This window comes from Bombina bombina, chromosome 3 (genome assembly GCF_027579735.1).
Source record: "Bombina bombina isolate aBomBom1 chromosome 3, aBomBom1.pri, whole genome shotgun sequence".
Taxonomy (NCBI): domain Eukaryota; kingdom Metazoa; phylum Chordata; class Amphibia; order Anura; family Bombinatoridae; genus Bombina; species Bombina bombina.
The window spans coordinates 1,205,306,824-1,205,328,559 of NC_069501.1; the positions used below are offsets into that span (position 1 = coordinate 1,205,306,824).

The 21,736-nt window shown below is 37.8% G+C and overlaps 1 protein-coding gene across 1 annotated transcript in view; it reads left to right on the forward strand.

Moving 5' to 3' along the window:
• Nucleotides 1–21,736, forward strand: part of LOC128654639 (disks large homolog 1-like) — a 597,403-nt gene that overhangs the window by 29,384 nt on the left and 546,283 nt on the right. Inside the window, exon 2 of the mRNA XM_053708662.1 lies at nucleotides 16,540–16,671. Coding sequence (XP_053564637.1) covers nucleotides 16,540–16,671 — 132 coding nt within the window. The remainder of the gene's footprint in view (nucleotides 1–16,539; nucleotides 16,672–21,736) is intronic.

Consider the following 21,736-nt stretch of genomic DNA (forward strand, 5'->3'; position numbering starts at 1 on the left):
CCAAACCTTTCCCAATCCCAAGCAGTTTGAATAAAGGGTTTTCTACCTGTATTTTTATTTTGATTCAACTGACATACTTAAAAAAAAATACTTTCATTCTACAAAACGTTATACAAAATTAAATTTCTATATAGCAGTGTTCTACTGTAGTATAGTTTGGTACCATATTTGCAGTGTGATTTTAGTTTTCATTGTCAACGAGCTACATTCAAAAATGTAACATAAAAAATCACGTAAAGGGACAGTCTAGTCAAAAATAAAATTTTCATTATTCAGATTGGGCATGTAATTTTAAGCAACTTTCCAATTTACTTTTCTCATCAATTTTGCTTTGTTCTCTTGGTATTCTTAGTTGAAAGCTAAACCTAGGTAGGCTCATATGCTAATTTCTTAGGCCGCCTCTTATCTAAATGCATTTGGACAGTTTTTCAAAACTAAAGGGCGTCTGTCCATGTGTACCATATAGATAACATTGTGCTCACGCACGTGGAGTTACCTAGGAGTCAGCACTGATTGGCTAAAATGCAAGTCGGTCTAAAGAACTGAAATAAAGGGGCAAACCTGCAGAGGCTTAGATACAAGGTAATCACAGAGGTAAAAAGTATATTAATATAACAGTGTTGGTTATGCAAAACTGGGGAATTGGTAATAAAGGGATTATCTATCTTTTTAAACAATAAAAATCCTGGTGTAGAATGTCCCTTTAATAAAAGCTAATTATGTTTCAGCTGTAGTATGTATTTATTTTTAACCTAATGCAGTACTATAAATGTTTTCATCAGAGCTCTGCTTGCTAGGGAATGTCATTCAGGGTCTATGGAGGTAACATATATGTTGTATACACATATTTGTTCTTGTTGTTTTGTGGTTTAATTTTCAAATATGCAAAGAGCCCAAATGTATAAGTAGATAGTTCTATTTTTTCTTACTCCACCTTTTTTATAATCCCTTCCCTTAATTTCAGATCATTATAATTCTATAAAAAATAACCTGTTTTAAAGATATATACAAATACAAACATATATATGTTTTGTGACTCCATGACAAATGTATTATTATCTAGCTTTGAGTATACTTTTCTTTCTGTTAATGGGAGGTGAAACCCCACATTTTGCTTTCATTATTCAGAAAGAGCTTAGTAGTTTAAATAACTTTCCAATTTACTTCTTATATAAACTTTGCTTCATTTTCTTGATATCCTTTGTTGAAGGAGCAGCAGTGAAGCTAGCTAATGACATCAGGTGAGCTAATGACAAGAGGCATATATGTATAGCCACCAATCAGCAGCTAAAATTTATACCAAGAGAACAAAGCAAATTAGATGTAGAAGTATTTTTTTTTTTATAAATTACAAGCTCTGTCTGAATCACAAAAGAAAAGTTCCATGTCCCTTTAAAGGGACATTAAACCCAACATTTTTCCTTCATGATTTAGATAGAGAATACAATTTTGTAAAAGTTTCCAATTTACTTCTATTATGAAATGTATTTAATTCTCTTGTTATTCTTTATTGAAGAGATACCTAGGTAGTTAGCGTGTTCATGCCTGAAGCACTACATGACAGGAAATAGTGCTCCTACTAATGTATAACATTGTTGCAAAACTGCTGCTATATAGCGCCGCAGACACATGCACCCTCTTGAAGCTTACATTTTCAGCAAAGGATGACAAGAATAATTTGATAATAGAAGTAAATTAGAATGTGGTTTATGTCCCTTTAATGAAATAAATTAATGATCAATTATTATATTTAATTTTTTGTCAATAAAATAAAAAAGGTATCGACCTGGTAATTACAATCATTAAATAAATAATAAAGAATCTTACTGAATGCTCAGTACTGTCCTAAATCAAAGTAGTTTATCAGTAATCTTTCCGCACATTATGTAAGCCCGCATCTGGACTGGAGCATAAATCTGAAACAATATGAATCAATGTAATAGCTAAATCCAGTGACTCGAATGGAAAGGACAGAGAGGATTAAAAAAGCCTACAGCGTTTTAAATATGTTTTCTGCCCTTTCCGTGCAATGTTTTTTCTGGTCATAAGTAACGTACATAATTTAGGCATCTGGACTCTATTTTAGACAATGGTTAGCTATGTTTTTCAAAATATTATTGTAAAAATGTAAAACAAAACCTGTTTTTGTTCTTTTAATTTCTTCAAATAGGGCATAAAAATCCTGTAACAGTATCCTAATGAAACACATCCATAATAGTTTATTTGTTTATTTTTTTATAATTATCAAGGAGAATTAATAACTCAAATATAATTAGTATATGAGCATTCAAAATTATTCATACCACGTGGTATCCTTCTTAAACAGGTTGTAAGATGAAAGGGAAGAGAATACAAAAAAGCATACAAAAATATTTTATTAATAAACAGCTAGATTCAAGAAGATATGCTGTGTATTATCAAGCGTATCTGCTAATAATTCAACTCAATGTGCTTCAAGAAATATTCATATTTCTCTTGTTAAGTGTATCCAGTCCACGGATCATCCATTACTTATGGGATATTAACTCCTCCCCAACAGGAAGTGCAAGAGGATTCACCCAGCAGAGCTGCTATATAGCTCCTCCCCTAACTGCCATTACCAGTCATTCTCTTGCACCCAACAAATAGATAGGATGTGTGAGAGGACTGTGGTGATTATACTTAGTTTCATACCTTCAATCAAAAGTTTGTTATTTTATAATAGCACCGGAGTGTGTTATTCCTTCTCTGGTAGAATTTGAAGAAGAATCTACCTGAGTTTTTCTATGATTTTAGCCGGAGTAGTTAAGATCATATTGCTGTTTCTCGGCCATCTGAGGAGAGGTAAACTTCAGATCAGGGGACAGCGGGCAGATTAATCTGCAAAGAGGTATGTAGCAGCTTATTATTTTCTGACAATGGAATTGATGAGAAAATTCTGCCATACCGATATAATGTAAACTCAGCCTTAAATGCAGTAGCAGCAACTGGTATCAGGCTGTCATGTATGTATATTTTACACTTCAGTATTCTGGGGAATGGCACTTCACTGGAATTATACTGTATGCATAAAACTTTAGCCTAATTTGCAGGTACTAGCAACAGGCTTTTTAATAACACTCAATTTATTAATGTTAAACGTTTTTTGCTGGCATGTAAAATCGTTTAATTTTCTGAGGTACTGGGTGAAAAAATGTTTTGGGCACTATTTTTTTCCACTTGGCAGTCGTTTTATTTAATTTATGACAGTTTACTGATCTCTCTCACTGTTATGTGTGAGGGGGAGGGGCCTTTTTTGGTGCTTTTGCTACGCATCAAAAAATTCAGTCAGAAGTTTATTGTCTTCCCTGCATGATCCGGTTCATCTCTACAGAACTCAGGGGTCTTCAAAACTTGTTTTGAGGGAGGTAATCACTCACAGCAGAGCTGTGAGATTGTAGTTGACTGTGATAAAAAAACGTTTATTTCTGTATTTTTTTTCTGCTATCAGGGTTAGTTATCCTTTGCTAATGGGAGCAATCCTTTGCTAAAATTGTGTTTTTTACAAAGATTTGATGCTATAACTTTTCAGTTTATTAATTTTCAACTGTCATAACTTTTTCTGTGCTTCTTATAGGCACAGTACGTTTTCATATTATAGTAAATTACTTGAAAAGTATTTCCAAGTTGCTAGTTTATTTGCTAGTGTGTTAAACATGTCTGATTCAGAGGAAGATATCTGTGCTATATGTGCTAAAGCCAAAGTGGAGCCCAATAGAAATTTATGTACTAACTGTATTGATGCTACTTTAAATAAAAGTCAATCTGTACAAATTGAACATATTTCACCAAACAACGAGGGGAGAGTTATGCCGACTAACTCGCCTCACGTGTCAGTACCTGCATCTCCCGCTCGGGAGGTGCGTGATATTGTAGCGCCGAGTACATCTGGGCGGCCATTACAAATCACATTACAGGATATGGCTACTGTTATGACTGAAGTTTTGGCTAAATTACCAGAACTAAGAGGTAAGCGTGATCACTCTGGGGTGAGAACAGAGTGCGCTGATAATATTAGGGCCATGTCAGACACTGCGTCACAATTTGCAGAACATGAGGACGGAGAGCTTCATTCTGCGGGTGACGGTTCTGATCCAAACAAACTGGATTCAGATATTTCAAATTTTAAATTTAAGCTGGAAAACCTCCGTGTATTACTAGGGGAGGTGTTAGCGGCTCTGAATGATTGTAACACAGTTGCAATACCAGAGAAAATGTGTAGGTTGGATAAATATTTTGCGGTACCGGCGAGTACTGACGTTTTTCCTATACCTAAGAGACTTACTGAAATTGTTACTAAGGAGTGGGATAGACCCAGTGTGCCGTTCTCACCCCCTCCGATATTTAGAAAGATGTTTCCAATAGACGCCACCACACGGGACTTATGGCAAACGGTCCCTAAGGTGGAGGGAGCAGTTTCTACTTTAGCTAAGCGTACCACTATCCCGGTGGAGGATAGCTGTGCCTTTTCAGATCCAATGGATAAAAAGTTAGAGGGTTACCTTAAGAAAATGTTTGTTCAACAAGGTTTTATATTGCAACCTCTTGCATGCATTGCGCCTGTCACGGCTGCAGCAGCATTTTGGTTTGAGTCTCTGGAAGAGACACTTGAATCAGCTCCATTAGATGAGATTACACACAAGCTTAAAGCCCTTAAGTTAGCTAACTCATTTATTTCAGATGCCGTAGTACATTTAACTAAACTTACGGCTAAGAATTCCGGATTCGCCATTCAGGCACGCAGAGCACTGTGGCTAAAATCCTGGTCAGCTGACGTTACTTCTAAATCTAAATTGCTTAATATACCTTTCAAAGGGCAGACCTTATTCGGGCCCGGGTTGAAAGAAATTATCGCTGACATTACAGGAGGTAAAGGCCATGCCCTGCCTCAAGACAGAGCCAAACCTAAGGCTAGACAGTCTAATTTTCGTTCCTTTCGTAATTTCAAAGCAGGAGCAGCATCAACTTCCTCTGCACCAAAACAGGAAGGAGCTGTTGCTCGCTACAGACAAGGCTGGAGACCTAACCAGTCCTGGAACAAGGGCAAGCAGGCCAGGAAACCTGCTGCTGCCCCTAAGACAGCATGAATCGAGGGCCCCCGATCCGGGAACGGATCTAGTGGGGGGCAGACTTTCTCTCTTCGCCCAGGCTTGGGCAAGAGATGTCCAGGATCCCTGGGCGTTAGAGATCATATCTCAGGGATACCTTCTAGACTTCAAATTCTCTCCCCCAAGAGGGAGATTTCATCTGTCAAGGTTGTCAACAAACCAAATAAAGAAAGAGGCGTTTCTACGCTGCGTACAAGATCTTTTATTAATGGGAGTGATCCATCCGGTTCCACGGTCGGAACAAGGACAAGGGTTTTACTCAAATCTGTTTGTGGTTCCCAAAAAAGAGGGAACTTTCAGGCCAATCTTGGATTTAAAGATCCTAAACAAATTCCTAAGAGTTCCATCGTTCAAAATGGAAACTATTCGGACAATTTTACCCATGATCCAAAAGGGTCAGTACATGACCACAGTGGATTTAAAGGATGCTTACCTTCACATACCGATTCACAAAGATCATTACCGGTATCTAAGGTTTGCCTTTCTAGACAGGCATTACCAGTTTGTAGCTCTTCCATTCGGATTGGCTACGGCTCCGAGAATCTTCACAAAGGTTCTGGGTGCTCTTCTGGCGGTACTAAGACCGCGAGGAATTGCGGTAGCTCCGTACCTAGACGACATTCTGATACAAGCTTCAAGCTTTCAAACTGCCAAGTCTCATACAGAGTTAGTACTGGCATTTCTATGGTCGCATGGATGGAAGGTGAACGAAAAGAAGAGTTCTCTCTTTCCACTCACAAGAGTTCCCTTCTTGGGGACTCTTATAGATTCTGTAGAAATTAAGATTTACCTGACAGAAGACAGGTTAACAAAGCTTCAAAATGCATGCCGTGTCCTTCATTCCATTCAACACCCGTCAGTAGCTCAATGCATGGAGGTGATCGGCTTAATGGTAGCAGCAATGGACATAGTACCCTTTGCACGCCTACATCTCAGACCGCTGCAATTGTGCATGCTAAGTCAGTGGAATGGGGATTACTCAGACTTGTCCCCTACTCTGAATCTGGATCAAGAGACCAGAAATTCTCTTCTATGGTGGCTTTCTCGGCCACATCTGTCCAGGGGGATGCCATTCAGCAGTCCGGACTGGACAATTGTAACAACAGACGCCAGCCTACTAGGTTGGGGCGCTGTCTGGAATTCTCTGAAGGCTCAGGGACAATGGAATCAGGAGGAGAGTCTCCTACCAATAAACATTCTGGAATTGAGAGCAGTTCTCAATGCCCTTCTGGCTTGGCCCCAGTTAACAACTCGGGGGTTCATCAGGTTTCAGTCGGACAACATCACGACTGTAGCTTACATCAACCATCAGGGAGGGACAAGAAGCTCCCTAGCAATGATGGAAGTATCAAAGATAATTCGCTGGGCAGAGTCTCACTCTTGCCACCTGTCAGCAATCCACATCCCGGGAGTGGAGAACTGGGAGGCGGATTTCTTAAGTCGTCAGACTTTTCATCCGGGGGAGTGGGAACTTCATCCGGAGGTCTTTGCCCAAATACTTCGACGTTGGGGCAAACCAGAGATAGATCTCATGGCGTCTCGACAGAACGCCAAGCTTCCTTGTTACGGGTCCAGATCCAGGGATCCGGGAGCGGTTCTGATAGATGCTTTGACAGCACCTTGGACCTTCGGGATGGCTTATGTGTTTCCACCCTTCCCGATGCTTCCTCGATTGATTGCCAGAATCAAACAGGAGAGAGCATCAGTGATTCTAATAGCGCCTGCATGGCCACGCAGGACTTGGTATGCAGATCTAGTGGACATGTCATCCTGTCCACCTTGGTCGCTACCTCTGAAACAGGACCTTCTGATCCAGGGTCCCTTCAAACATCAAAATCTAATGTCTCTGAAGCTGACTGCTTGGAAATTGAACGCTTGATTTTATCAAAACGTGGTTTTTCTGAGTCAGTTATTGATACCTTAATACAGGCTAGGAAGCCTGTTACCAGAAAGATTTACCATAAGATATGGCGCAAATACTTATATTGGTGCGAATCCAAGAGTTACTCATGGAGTAAGGTTAGGATTCCGAGGATATTGTCTTTTCTACAAGAAGGTTTAGAAAAGGGTTTATCCGCTAGTTCCTTAAAGGGACAGATTTCAGCTCTGTCCATTCTTTTACACAAACGTCTGTCAGAAGTTCCGGACGTTCAAGCTTTTTGTCAGGCTTTAGCTAGGATCAAGCCTGTGTTTAAAACTGTTGCTCCACCATGGAGTTTGAACTTAGTTCTTAATGTTTTACAGGGGGTTCCGTTTGAACCCCTTCATTCCATTGATATCAAGTTGTTATCTTGGAAAGTTCTGTTTTTAATGGCGATTTCCTCGGCTCGAAGAGTCTCTGAGTTATCTGCCTTACATTGTGATTCTCCTTATCTGATTTTTCATTCAGACAAGGTAGTTCTGCGTACTAAACCTGGGTTCCTACCTAAGGTGGTCACTAACAGGAATATCAATCAAGAGATTGTGGTTCCATCTTTGTGTCCTAATCCTTCTTCGAAAAAGGAACGTCTGCTACACAATCTAGATGTAGTCCGTGCCCTGAAATTTTATCTACAGGCAACTAAGGATTTTCGACAAACGTCTTCCCTGTTTGTCGTTTATTCTGGTCAGAGGAGAGGTCAAAAAGCTTCGGCTACCTCTCTCTCCTTTTGGCTTCGTAGCATAATACGGTTAGCCTATGAGACTGCTGGACAGCAGCCTCCTGAAAGAATTACAGCACATTCTACTAGAGCTGTGGCTTCCACTTGGGCCTTTAAGAATGAGGCTTCTGTTGAACAGATTTGCAAGGCTGCAACTTGGTCTTCTCTTCATACTTTTTCCAAATTTTACAAATTTGACACTTTTGCTTCTTCGGAGGCTGTTTTTGGGAGAAAGGTTCTTCAGGCAGTGGTTCCTTCCGTATAAAGAGCCTGCCTGTCCCTCCCGTCATCCTTGTACTTTAGCTTTGGTATTGGTATCCCATAAGTAATGGATGATCCGTGGACTGGATACACTTAACAAGAGAAAACATAATTTATGCTTACCTGATAAATTTATTTCTCTTGTAGTGTATCCAGTCCACGGCCCGCCCTGTCACTTTAAGGCAGGTAATTTTTCCATTAAACTACAGTCACCACTGCACCCTATGGTTTTCCTTTCTCTGCATGTTTTCGGTCGAATGACTGGTAATGGCAGTTAGGGGAGGAGCTATATAGCAGCTCTGCTGGGTGAATCCTCTTGCACTTCCTGTTGGGGAGGAGTTAATATCCCATAAGTAATGGATGATCCGTGGACTGGATACACTACAAGAGAAATAAATTTATCAGGTAAGCATAAATTATGTTTTACTTTCTTATTCTCTAAGAAATTCAACAGAATTTGCTTCCTGTAATTAAAGATAATTTGACAGCCATACAAATGCTTTGCTCTCTGTTTGTAAACCACATGCAAGTTGGTATTTCGTCATTTTATTAGATTTATTATGAAAATCTGTTAAAAAATTGAAAAATTGCTAATTTTTATGCCTCAGATACATGCAAGTGTTGTTGCTAGATGCTCCGACAAAGAATAAGTGACAATTTTACTTTCAACTTGTAATAGGGGCACTAACCTGCATCACTTTAAAAGTTGCATGAGCAAAAGTGCTAAATAGAGCACCACTTGTAATCTGGCCCATAATTGGAACTTGAAATATTGATACTGAATATATTAGTTTATGAAATGCATATTAAAGTAATAATGTATAATTCATAATTATGTTAATATATTGTTTAAAAACATGAAGGAAAATATATTAGGTAAATATAATTGTCTGGAATAGATGTAAATTAATCAGTTTATTACATTTAAAAAATGTATTGTGCGTCTATTGTGACTGAGTTGATCACAGGTGAAGGTTGCAAGTTCAAAACCATTTTTTGAAACCATCTTGTATAGTTGTTAAGCAACATAGCCTGATACCCTAATTACCCTCTGCCCTGCAACAAAGTGCCGAATTTGAAAATAGGCAAATAGATCAGCCCTTGGAATCCCGTATTTACTAAAAATATCATCTGCTGATGCCATTTGATAACCTTCATCAAGGACTTGTTTTACATATTGCAGACCTTTTCCAGCCCAGTCTCCAAATGTTTTTTGGTATAACCCCGGGAGAAAACTCGGATTACCTACAATAAGTAGAAATTCAGAAAAGGAAAAATCCAACTCTAAAATAGTACAAAATTTATGCCATGCAGATACAATATTTTTAATAGAGATGAGACAGCTAATATTCTGCGGCAACTTCTGTACTGGGGAGTGTATAATGGCTTTTAGAGAGAATGGAGCAATTAAAAAAGTTTCTATTTCTTCAGAAGATACTATACTGGATCCTGCAATCCAATCTATCGCTATTTTAACCATAGCAGCTAAATTATAAAATTTAATATTGGGCAACGCTAATCCCGCTGCGTCTACCTTTTGCATTAGTCTTTCCAGGCCAATTCGAGGCTTTTTATTATTTCAAATCCTTATTTAAAATAAATAACGGAAGATTCTGCAATGGATACAACAAACGCGCAAAGATAATAGATTTAATTAGATTAAAGAAAGTGGGAATACTGCCCACACATGTAGATCTGAACTTACTTTTTGAAATAGTGGCTCATAATTAGCTTTATACCAAAAGCTAGGATTTTTATGCAAAACTAAACCTAAATATTTAATAGCATCGACTCGTTTAAATGGGCTATTAGGTACTATAATCTGAATGTTGTTTAAACACATTAGTTCACTCTTTTCTAAATTTATCCTATACCCAGAAAAGGAGCTAAAAAATTTCAATGTATAAAGAATCATTGGAATAGACTGTTGTATGTTCGCCAAAAATAATAATACATCATCTGCGTATAACAGAGTTTTAAGAGACTGAGTGCCAATCGAAACTCCCGATAAAACTTTTCTAAGCTGTATTGCTAACGGCTCCAATGCAATATTGAAAAGTAACGGGGACAAGGGGCATCCCTGTCTGGTTCCTCTTTGCAGTATTATTTTAGGAGATAGAGTCCCATTGATCAAGATAAAAGATATAGGGTTATGATATATTTTACAAATAAATTGTAAAAATTCGCCTTTAAACCCAAACTGATCTAATGCTCGAAATAGATATTCCCATACAATCGAGTCAAATGCTTTGACCGCATCCAAGGAGAGAATAGCAACATCCTGCCACAAAGGCATCTGTTTACTCTTATCTGCATTCCACGCATAGTCCAAAAAATTAACCAATTTACGAATATTTTTAGAAGGGTTTCTATCTGCCATAAATCCAGTTTGATCTGGGTGAATGATTTTGTGTAAAAAGATAGATAACCTAGATGCAATGATAGACATTAAAATTTTATAATCTATATTTAAGACTGAAATTGGCCTATATGAGGCCGGATCCTCCGCATTTTTATCGCTTCTTCTCCAGCAAATTAACAGTCTAGCTGCAGGGCAGCTGCCTGTCAACAGGGAGAGCTTATTGTTTTTATAAATTCTCCACACGATTAAGAGCCTGATTCTCAAAAAATGTACAATCTGGACAGAAAACATACAGCAGATTTGACAGGGGCAGAATTCACTTAATTCTCTAAAAGAGCAGATCCTGGAAGTCCTAAGGTGAAAAGAGCTGCCTCCCATATAAAGTAAGCTCTCTGGGATACAGATTCACAGGGAGAGTGAGGTTAACAAGGGAGCACCTGACACTGATAAACAATCTAAATTTGCAGCAAATATATATTAAACTGAATTATTTTAACTGTACTTTTAACTTGCATTTGCCTCTAGTTTAGTATACATTACGTTTTTTTTGTCAGTTAAGTCATTTATTGTGAACTTTGAGTAAACTTCACGTCTACAGCAGTGAGCAGGTGTAAAATGCTTAGTGAGCTTCAGAAACACCCCTGTCCCTCACACTCTCTGAAACTGGCATGCTTAGTTCAAAAATAAAAAATACAAAGTGCAATACCTTTTTTTTTTTTAAACATACACAGAAATTGTGATACAAAGTATAATCCTAATTTGTTAAATTTACAGAGAAACATTCAAAGCACACTCAGAATTTGCAAAATCATAATCTAAATAAACTACTATTTACAAAACTTAAATGCAATAAACACAAAATTGAAAGTGCAAAGCTTAAATGTAACTTTTCAATGACAAATAAAGTCTAAAATACAATAGCAAAAAACATATGTTACATACGGAGTTTAAGTTACTAGCAAGAAAATTCCTTATGTTTTTTAGACACTCTGGCCCCTAGTTATCAAGACGTCAACCTCAAATACGCTGGAATTCCGCAGCGTATTTGTGGTGAGGCTGATTCGCCTAAGTTATCAAGCCCTACACACCGGCAAAAGTAGAATTTAGTGATGTAAGCTTCGATCCGCCTGACTCAGTCGGACACGGATCGATTCTTACGTCACTCTAGATGTTCCGCACACAAGTTCGGCACAATCTGACTACTTTTGCTAGTTATCAAAAAACTACCAGGTACGCTCTTTACTTTTCTGGCCCAGCGTACCTGGTTTTCAATCCGCCGCCCTGGAGGCGGCGTATCCCATAGGAATCAATGGGAGTCTGACCATAGCGAAAGTTCATGTTCGCTGCTGCCAGATATCCCATTGATTCCTATGGGAGATGTCTACACCTAACACCCTAACATGTACCCCGAGTCTAAACACCCCTAATCTGTCCCCCCTACACCGCCACAACTAAATAAATGTATTACCCCTTAAACCGCCGCTCCCGGAGCCCACCGCCATTCTAATAAACTTATTAACCCCTAAACCGCCGCTCCCGGACCCCGCCACCACTGTAATAAATATGTTAACCCCTAAACCGCCGCTCTCGGAGCCCACCGCCACTCTAATAAACTGATTAACCCCTAAACTGCCGCTCCTGGACCCCGCCCCAACCTATATTAAACGTATTAACCCCTAATCTGCCCCCCTACACCGTCGCCACCTATAATAAATTTATTAACCCCATCCTGTCCCCCCTACACCGCCGCAACTATAATTAAATTTTTAACCCCTAAACCTAAGTCTAACCCTAACCCTAACTCCCCCCTAACTTAAATATTTATTAAATACATCTAAATATTATAACTCTTATTAACTAAATTAATCCTATTTAAAACTAAATACTTACCTTTAAAATAAACCCTAATATAGCTACAACATAAATAATAATTATATTGTAGCTATTTTAGGATTTATTTTTATTTTACAGGCAAATTTGAATTTATTTTAAATAGGTACAATAGCTATTAAATAGTTATTAACTACCTAGTTAAAATAAAGATAAATTTACCTGTAAAATAAAAACTAACCTAAGTTACAATTACACCTAACACTACACTATCATTAAAAAAAATATTCCTACTTAAAACTAAATACTTACCTGTAAAATAAACCCTAAGATAGCTACAATGTAATTAATAATTACATTGTAGCTATCTTAGGATTTATATTTATTTTATAGGTAACTTTGTATTTATTTTAGCTAGTTAGAATAGTTATTAAATAGTTAACTATTTAATAACTACCTAGCTAAAAGAAATACAAATGTACCTGTAAAATAAATCCTAAGCTAAGTTACAATTAAACCTAACACTACACTATCATTAAATTAATAAAATAAATTACCCACAAATAACTACAATTAAATACAATTAAATAAACTAACTAAAGTACAAAAAATAAAAAAAACTAAGTTACAAAAAAATAAATAAAAATAAGTTACAAACATTTAAAAAATATTACAACAATTTTAAGCTACTTACACCTAATCTAAGCTCCCTAATAAAATAACAAAACACCCCAAAATAAAAAAAATGCCCTACCCTATTCTACATTAAAAAGTTAGCAGCTCTATTACCTTACCAGCCCTTAAAAGGGCCTTTTGCGGGGCATGCCCCAAAGAATTCAGCTCTTTTGCCTGTAAAAAAAAAAAATACAACCCCCCAACATTAAAAACCACCACCCACATACCCCTAATCTAACCCAAACCCCCCTTAAATAAACCTAACACTACCCCCCTGAAGATCATCCTACCTTTAGCCGTCTTCAGCCAGCCGACCACCGATGGAACAGAAGAGGAGATCCGCAGCGGCCGAAGTCTTCACCCAAGGGGCGCTGAAGAAGTCTTCCGTCCGACTGAAGTCATCATCCAAGGGGCGCTGAAGAAGTCTTCCATCCGATTGAAGTCATCATCCAGGCGGCGTCTTCAATCTTCAATCTTCATCCATCCGGAGCAGAGTGGAGCCATCTTCAGATGAGCCGACGCGGAGCCATCTTCTTCCACCGACGACTGAATGACGAATGACGGTTCCTTTAAGTGACGTCATCCAAGATGGCGTCCCTCGAATTCTGATTGGCTGATAGGATTCTATCAGCCAATCGGAATTAAGGTAGGAAAAATCTGATTGGCTGATTAAATCAGCCAATCATATTGAAGTTCAATCGGATTGGCTGATCCAATCAGCCAATCAGATTGAGCTCGCATTCTATTGGCTGATCGGAACAGCCAATAGAATGCAAGCTCAATCGGATTGGCTGATTGGATGTATTTAATTAATATTTAAGTTAGGGGGGTGTTAGGGTTAGGGTTAGACTTAGGTTTAGGGGTTAATAATTTTATTATAGTTGCGGCGGTGTAGGGGGGGGCAGGATAGGGGTTAATAAATTTATTATAGGTGGCGCCGGTATAGGGGGGGCAGGATAGGGGTCAATAGGTATTATGTAGGTGGCGGCGGGGTCGGGGAGCATCAGTTTAGGGCTTATTCAGTTTATTAGAGTGACGGTGGGCTCCGGGAGCGGCGGTTTAGGGGTTAATACATTTATAAGAGTTGCGGCGGGGTCTAGGAGCGGCGGTTTAGGGGTTAATAACTTTATTTCGTTGCGGGGGCTCCGGGGGCGCCGGTATAGGGGGTAGAACAGTATAGTTAGTGTGGGTGCTTAGTGACAGCTTGTCAATAAAGCTATCAAAAAGCCAAAGGGCAGCGAGATCGGATGAGTATAACTATCACAGTCCGCTGTTCAACGCCCCGTACTTGGTGCGCGGCTTTTTGACAGATTTATTGATAACCTTTGGCGAGATTTTTCAGGTCTGCGGCGGCGATGGTAGGCGAGCTTAGGCGGGCGTATTGGGCCGGCGAAGGCAGGTAAGTAGACACGTTGATAACTAGGCCTCTCTGCCTCTTTCAAAGTTTCTGTTTAATTTTTTTCCCCAAAGTTGCATAACTTTAAAAACAAAAAAAGTAATTGTGCTGAAATTTGGCAGTTTTGTAGTTATTACTAGTGAATTCAATTGGTCAAGCCATTTTATTCAATGTAGAAAAAAAGTCCTGTTTTTCATAAAAATTAAATTGATTCATTATTTGATAATAGAAGTAAATTGGAAAGTTGTTTAAAATTGTATGTTCTATCCAAATCATGAAACAAATTGTATGTTCTATCCAAATCATGAAACAAATTGTATGTTCTATCCAAATCATGAAAGAAAATGTTGGGGTTTCCTGTCCCTTTAAGTTATTTCATACAAATTGGCTTTTGTTTTGCAACAGTCCACAGTGCATTACAGTTGGACAGTTATATCACTACTTGACATACTCATTAGAGTCCTTTTCAGCACATTGTAGCTGCAATGCAGGAGTCTGTCAGCAGGGGAAGCCTTATTATTTTTTTGTGATCTTATGGGATTTCACTCACATGTCACAATATTTCATAGTAAACTTCCTTAAACTGAGGAAGTCCTGGGTCATGCTTCCTGATTGACCTTTTAAAGTCCCTTTTACAATGGAATGTGGCTACTGAGGAAATGTTGGGTAAAATATCTACCTTTTTAGCTTTTAGCTTAGAGATGCTCAGGTGATATTTTCTAGTCAGCTTCTACAGCTATGTTCCAGCACTTTCATGTTTAAAGTGATTCAACAAAGAAAGTAATTAAGCTCTCTGGGATAGTGAATCTCACAGGAAAAACATTCTCAATTTCCATCAAATACAAATTTAACTGAAATGTTTTCACTATAATTTAACTTGTATTTGCTTCTAAATTATCAGCTAACAACTGCAAAACAATTAACTTTAAACTTTATTACAGCAGCTAGCCTTATTGTATGTGGACTAAAGCCAAAATGTATTCCTCCAAATAAGGTAAATGGTGGGTGAAGTTTGGCTATTGAAAACTAATAGCATTAAAAAGATTTTAATTTGTTTTAAAATGTTAACCCTTGTCTATGTTATTCCACAGCAACACAACACAGATTTCTTCTCATTACACTGTGTTTACTGTTACTTTAAATTAATGAGACCTGAAGATGTAAAATGCTAAGATAATATGATGAGTTGTGAGGGAACTTCTGACACACCCAGGGAACTGTACTTTCCCTCCCATTTTTGTTGGGACCTATCTGCATTGTAGCACAGTAGTGAAGCAGCTTAGGGGGTCTGCCTTTGGAAATGGCAGTTGTATTATACACAATTCCTCCTACAAACCTATAGGCATATGCCTGCATGTGTATGCTTATCTATGTGTTTATATATATATATATATATATATATATATATATATATATATATATACATATATATACACAGTATATGTATATCTATCCATATATATCTGTATATATTCATATAGATACATAGGTGTAGGTAAAATAAAAAAAATATCTTATAGTGAAGAACATAGGAATGTAAAGTATTCCTAACACACCATTGGCTTTAGCGCAGTTGATCTAGCGCAGTGTCTGGTTAGCACACAAGCAATTACTAATAAGGCTTTTTGTACCACGCCCCATAGAAGTCTATTGGGAGAAGGTGTTAGAGTGGTCCCCCTATCCGAAGTCTTGAAGTTAGCAGGCCTGAGTATTTTGTTAGCGCACTAACTTTTTACTTTCAACTTGTAATAAGTGCACTAATCCGACCGTGCTAAATTTTTTACTTTGAGCGCAGTTAGGACTTGAGCTCTTGAGAACAGCAGTGCTTGTAACTCCAAAGTGGAACTAACAAAAATATGTTATCTGCCTCACCTGTAAATTCTCAGTAATGTCTTTGTTCTACAATGAAAGTGCTACAGGATTGTGCCATACTGCATATTCAAATATTTAGTTATTCAGACTTTATCTTGGCTACAGCTGCCTTTCAATGAATACAATTGTATTTATAAGGGATTTTAGCTAATCTTTAAATAGATGGTTTGTAAAGAAAATCTCCAAGTCTCCAACATTTCTTTATGTTACTTTATGCATATACAGTGGGAATTTTTTCTATGTTGAGAATCTTTTTAGCTCCCTCTGGCATTGAGATTTTATTTCTCTGAAGTCTGAAATTTATAAATTAGTCGCTCGGTAAGCCTAATCAACAGGTTCAGCATTCAACATAATGTCTTCTTGCTGTTATATTTTCAGATACTGAGAGGGCATTGGCATTATTGGAAGAATACTGCAGCAAATTAAGAAAACCCAGAGATCAACAACTCATACAAGCAATTGAGAAAGTTGTATGTATGTTTAGAAGTAACTTGTTTAATGCTCTGATAGGTAAGTCCAGTATCAGATTTATTTACATTGACCCTGTTCATATTACTAATTGAATGTGGTGTGGCATGTGTGTATGGATGAGTGAATGTGTGTGGTGCGGTATGTGGTGTGTGTGTATGGATGAGTGAATGTGTGTGGTGCGGTATGTGGTGTGTGTGTATGGATGAGTGAATGTGTGTGGTGCGGTATGTGGTGTGTGTGTATGGATGAGTGAATGTGTGTGGTGCGGTATGTGGCGTGTGTGTATGGATGAGTGAATGTGTGTGGTGCGGTATGTGGCGTGTGTGTATGGATGAGTGAATGTGTGTGGTGCGGTATATGTTGAGGTGTGTATGGAAGAGTGAATGTGTGTGGTGCGGAATGTGATGTGTGTATTTATAAGTTAATGCATGTTGTAAGGTATGTTGTATGTATCTGTGTGAGTGTGTGTGTGGATGAGTGAATGCGCCTGGTGAAGTATGTTGTGTGTGTATGTTTGGGTGTGTATGTATATGTGGTGTGTGTGTATTGATAAGTTAATGCATGTTGTAAGGTATGTTGTGTGTATATGTTTGTATGTGTGAATGCACGTGGTGAAGTATATTGTGTGTGTATGTATATGTGGTGTGTGTGAGTGTGTGTGTATATGTGTGTATGTGGTTTGTGTGTATATGTAAATGTGGTGTGTGTAGGTGTGTGTATGTGTTTGTGTGTGTGTATATGTATATGTGGTGTGTGTGTATGTTTGTGTTTGATTGTATATGTGGTGTGTGTTTGTGTGTATGTATATGTATGTATGTGTGTGTGTATGTGTATGTATATGGTGTGTGTGTGTGTGTTTGTGTGTGTGTATGTATGTATGTGTGGTGTGTGTTTGTGTGTATGTTGTGTGTGTGTATGTGTATGTGTGTATGTATGTGTGTGTGAATGTGTGTATATGTGGTGTGTGTATATGTGTATGTGTGTGTTTGTGTATGTGTGTGTATGTTTGTGCATGTGTATATATATGTGGTGTGTGTGTGTGTGTGTGTGTGTATGTGTGTGTGTGTATGTTGTGGGTGTGTGTATGTGGTGTGTATGTGTGTGTGTATGTGAGTGTGTATGTTTAAGCGGTGTGTGTGTATGTGGTGTGTGTGTGTGTGTGTGTTTATGTATATGTGGTGTGTGGTTTGTTTGTGTGCATATATAAGTGTGGTGTGTGATGGGTGTGAAGATCCCCATCAAGTGTAGAAAAAGGCTTAGAAGGCCCAGTAATGAACTGTTACACCTTCCATGTTTTTTTGGAGTTTATCATTAGAGGAACCTCCTAAATTAAAGGGACATTAAACTCAAAAATATGTAGAAAGAAAACAGAGGCACCACAATGGCCTAGCACCACCAAACCAAGTGATGATATATATGAGACAATAGTATACTCACAAACGTGATGCACCCAATGGTGCTACTGGGGCAGGCTGGAACTTTCCAGTAGTCCAGCTCACTGATTTAAACCGACTGTAGTGTAGACCTAGAAATTCCAAAGGATCACCACCAACACCTATGTAACTAGGGATACAAAGCAAACAGCCATGGTCCAGTACAATTGTGGCAAAAGCAAAGTTGTAAGAAGTGATTGCACTTACAAGAAAGAAAGCACCTCCAGGTGCAATACAAGCAGACTGGGACTTCACAGCCGCCCAGCAGACTAAGCTCCACTGCAAAAAACTGGATATGCTCCAAATCTCCAGGAGTAAGATGACAAAGTCCACAGCAAAAGCAAGTGTAATTGCTTCACTTTTTAATAAAGATATTGTTTTTATTTATACACTTGCTTTTGCTGAGGACTTTGTCATCTTACTCATGGGGATTTGGAGCAGTTTTTCACAGTGAAGCTCAGTCTGCTTGAATTGCACCTGGAGGTGCTTTCTTTCTTATAAGTGCAATCACTTCTTACAACTTTGCTTTTGCCACAATTGTACTGGGCAATGGCTGTTTGCTTTGTATCCCTACATATGTGTTGGTGGTGATCCTTTGGAATTTCTGGGCCTGCACTAAAGTCGGTTTGAATCAGTGAGCTAGACTACTAGAAAGTTCCAGCCTGCCCCAGTAGCACCATTGGGTGCATCACGTTTGTGAGTATACTATTGTCTCATATATATCATCACTTGGTTTGGTGGTACTAGGCTATTGTGTTGCCTCTGTTTTCTTTCTACAGATTACCACTCATCAGGAGTTGACCATCCTTTGACAGAGAACTGCCTATTTGTTTGTTTAGTTATATGTTTTAGTACTAGTTAGGAAGCGCCCCTATAGGATTTTGTGCATTACTGCATTTATTTCATTTTTTAAACTCAAAAATATATAAGGTGTAATTATGCTTTGTGCATGATTTATTTTGCCTTCTTTTCCATTCCCGCCAAAAGAGCGCTGACCCTGCTACATGCTACACACAGTGATTGCTTCATATATGCAGGAGCTCATTTATATCTGTTGTTAAGTGTCTACAGAAAAGGAGATATGATAAACCACACCCAGAGGTGTGTCCCTGTACTACAGAAAATGAAAATTGTGCTGAAGAAATGACAGTTGTAAATACTTTTGTAATGCAGCAATTAATTTCTGATACACACTGTATATAAAATTAACTTTAATGACCATTTAATTTTCCAAACATTGATGAGCAGCATCAGCAGAGTGAAGACCTTGTCAGCATATTTGTAAATGTATTAAAAATGTTATGACGTTTTCTTGCAAATGTCGTGTTACAATTGTAACTAGGGTTGCCAGCTGTGCTCCATAAGAATGCCGGATATAACCTATAGGTGAATGAGCACGGATGGTAGCTGGGTTCAAACAATGTCCCCCCAAACGTTCAACGTTAGGCCCATGTTTAATCCCACAATCTATATTTTTTGCAACTGGGCAGTCATTTTATTTCCTTGGTTGCCAGTACCACACATGTACCGTAGTGATTTGATCCCTTGACTGCCAGGAGCACACACACAGCAATGATATAACATTCCACATGGCCTCCTCTAGAACAAATAATAGAAAATATGCACTTACTTTTTTGGGGGGCACATATGTAATCCATAGAGGCATAGGAGGCCCTTTACATTTAGCTGCCACATAGGATAACAATGGTGACATATAAAAAAGCTACAAAAAATGTTGCGAAACACTGCTCCCATAGAGTACTTAAGGCACGTGCACACTCCTGAGCTCTTATGCTTAAATTTGCATGCTCTATATGAATCATGAAAGTTTAATTTTGACTTTACTGTCCCTTTAAGTGTCCAGTATTTTTGGATTTTACCGGACAGCCTGCTAAAATACTGGACTGTCCGGTTGAATACTGAACACCTGGCAACCCTAATTGCAAAGAAATATGATTTTACTGTCTCTCTGTCTGGTCATATAGAACTGAATTTAGTCAACCCTTCTCTTTGTTTCATCTGGAAGAGGACATTTTGAAATGGATTTCATTTTTTTTAACTCATGTTCTAACCCTGAATAAATCCGTTTTAAAGGGACATAAAACCCAAATTATTTTCTTTCAAGATTTAGAAGATTCTCTTTCTATCCTTTGTTGTAAAGCATATATAGGTAGGCTCAGGAGCTGCTGATTGGTGGCTGCACATGTATGCTTCATGTTAATGGGTCACCCATGTGCATTGTTGTTGCTTCAATAAAGGATACTAAAAGAATGAAGCAAATTAGATAATAGAAGTTAATTGGAAGGTTGTTTAAATTGTATTCTTTATCTGAATCATGAAAAAAAAATGTTATGAAGGACTTTTTTGTAAACATGTCTTGTTATAGCTCCCCTCACCATTTGTGTATTTGGGAGAGCCAATCTGGGCTTTAGTCTGCAGACAACAAGGTTAGCTACAGTCATAATGTTAGTATAAAGTACATTGTTTTGCAGTTGCTATCAGATAATACCAATTAGAGAAAGCAGGGTACATTTTATGTTCTGAGAATTCTAATATCCTCAATTACATGAAAACGGGGCAAAATTAATAAGGAAGGTATATTGCAAAGTTGTTTTATTATGCATATTATGCATACGGGAATAACTAGTCAAGTAAAAATAAAAAAATGAATTAAAATATTTTACTCATAGTAAATGTATACAAATCAGATTTATAGTGAGTTATGGTAAGCATTGAGTATATGCTATGTTTTTTTTTTTTTAACTATATATATTTAATGAAAATCCATTTGATTGCTATTTTGAATGGGGAATGTCTTCAAGGTAAACTTAAAGTAAGATAAAGTTAAAGTATAAGCTAGTGCTATTGATACAAGCCATCAGCAGCACAGAAATAACTATTTAAGAATCTATTTATCAGCAGCACAAAAATAACTATTTCTTTTTCTTTTTAATGGGGTCAGGAGGGACCAAGACATAGAAGGACACTTGGAAAAAATACATGTACTGTAGTGGGGCATTTAAAGGAACAGATTGAGAATGCCAGATTGGGAATCATGACATATGTACTGAATTCTTCATACATGTCCTCATTTAAAGTGACATTTTGGGAACCCTAATCAAGACAGAGCTTTCAATCCCATACAATCCTGTAAAATGTGAGCTGGTTGGAAGCAAACGGTGTACATAATATAGAAAGACTTTTATTTGTCCACTAATTATCATTTATTATCACTAGTTATCACATACTTATAACTGTAAGCATTTTATCTCTGTATTTTTTGTAAATGACTAATATTGTCCTGTTGTCCCTCAGTGTAATTAAAGATGATTTCTGCTATTTACAAACCTCATAAAAATATATTTATATATTTATATATATAAAATGTGTTTCATAATGTATATCACAACCTCCTTTATAGTAATGTAAATCAATATTTTTCAGCTCCAGTCCTCAGGACACACCAATGGGCCATGTTTTCATGATATCTGAAATAAAGCACAGGTGAAATAATCAGCTAATGGATGCAGGGTTGCCACCTCAGCCATGTTTTGCTGGACAATTATAAGTTACAGATGCTGCAGGGTGTGCAGGGAGGAATATGAATAGTGTATATATAGTGCATGGCTGAAGTGGTAACCGTAGATTGGTGAGAGCAAGTTAGTAACCAT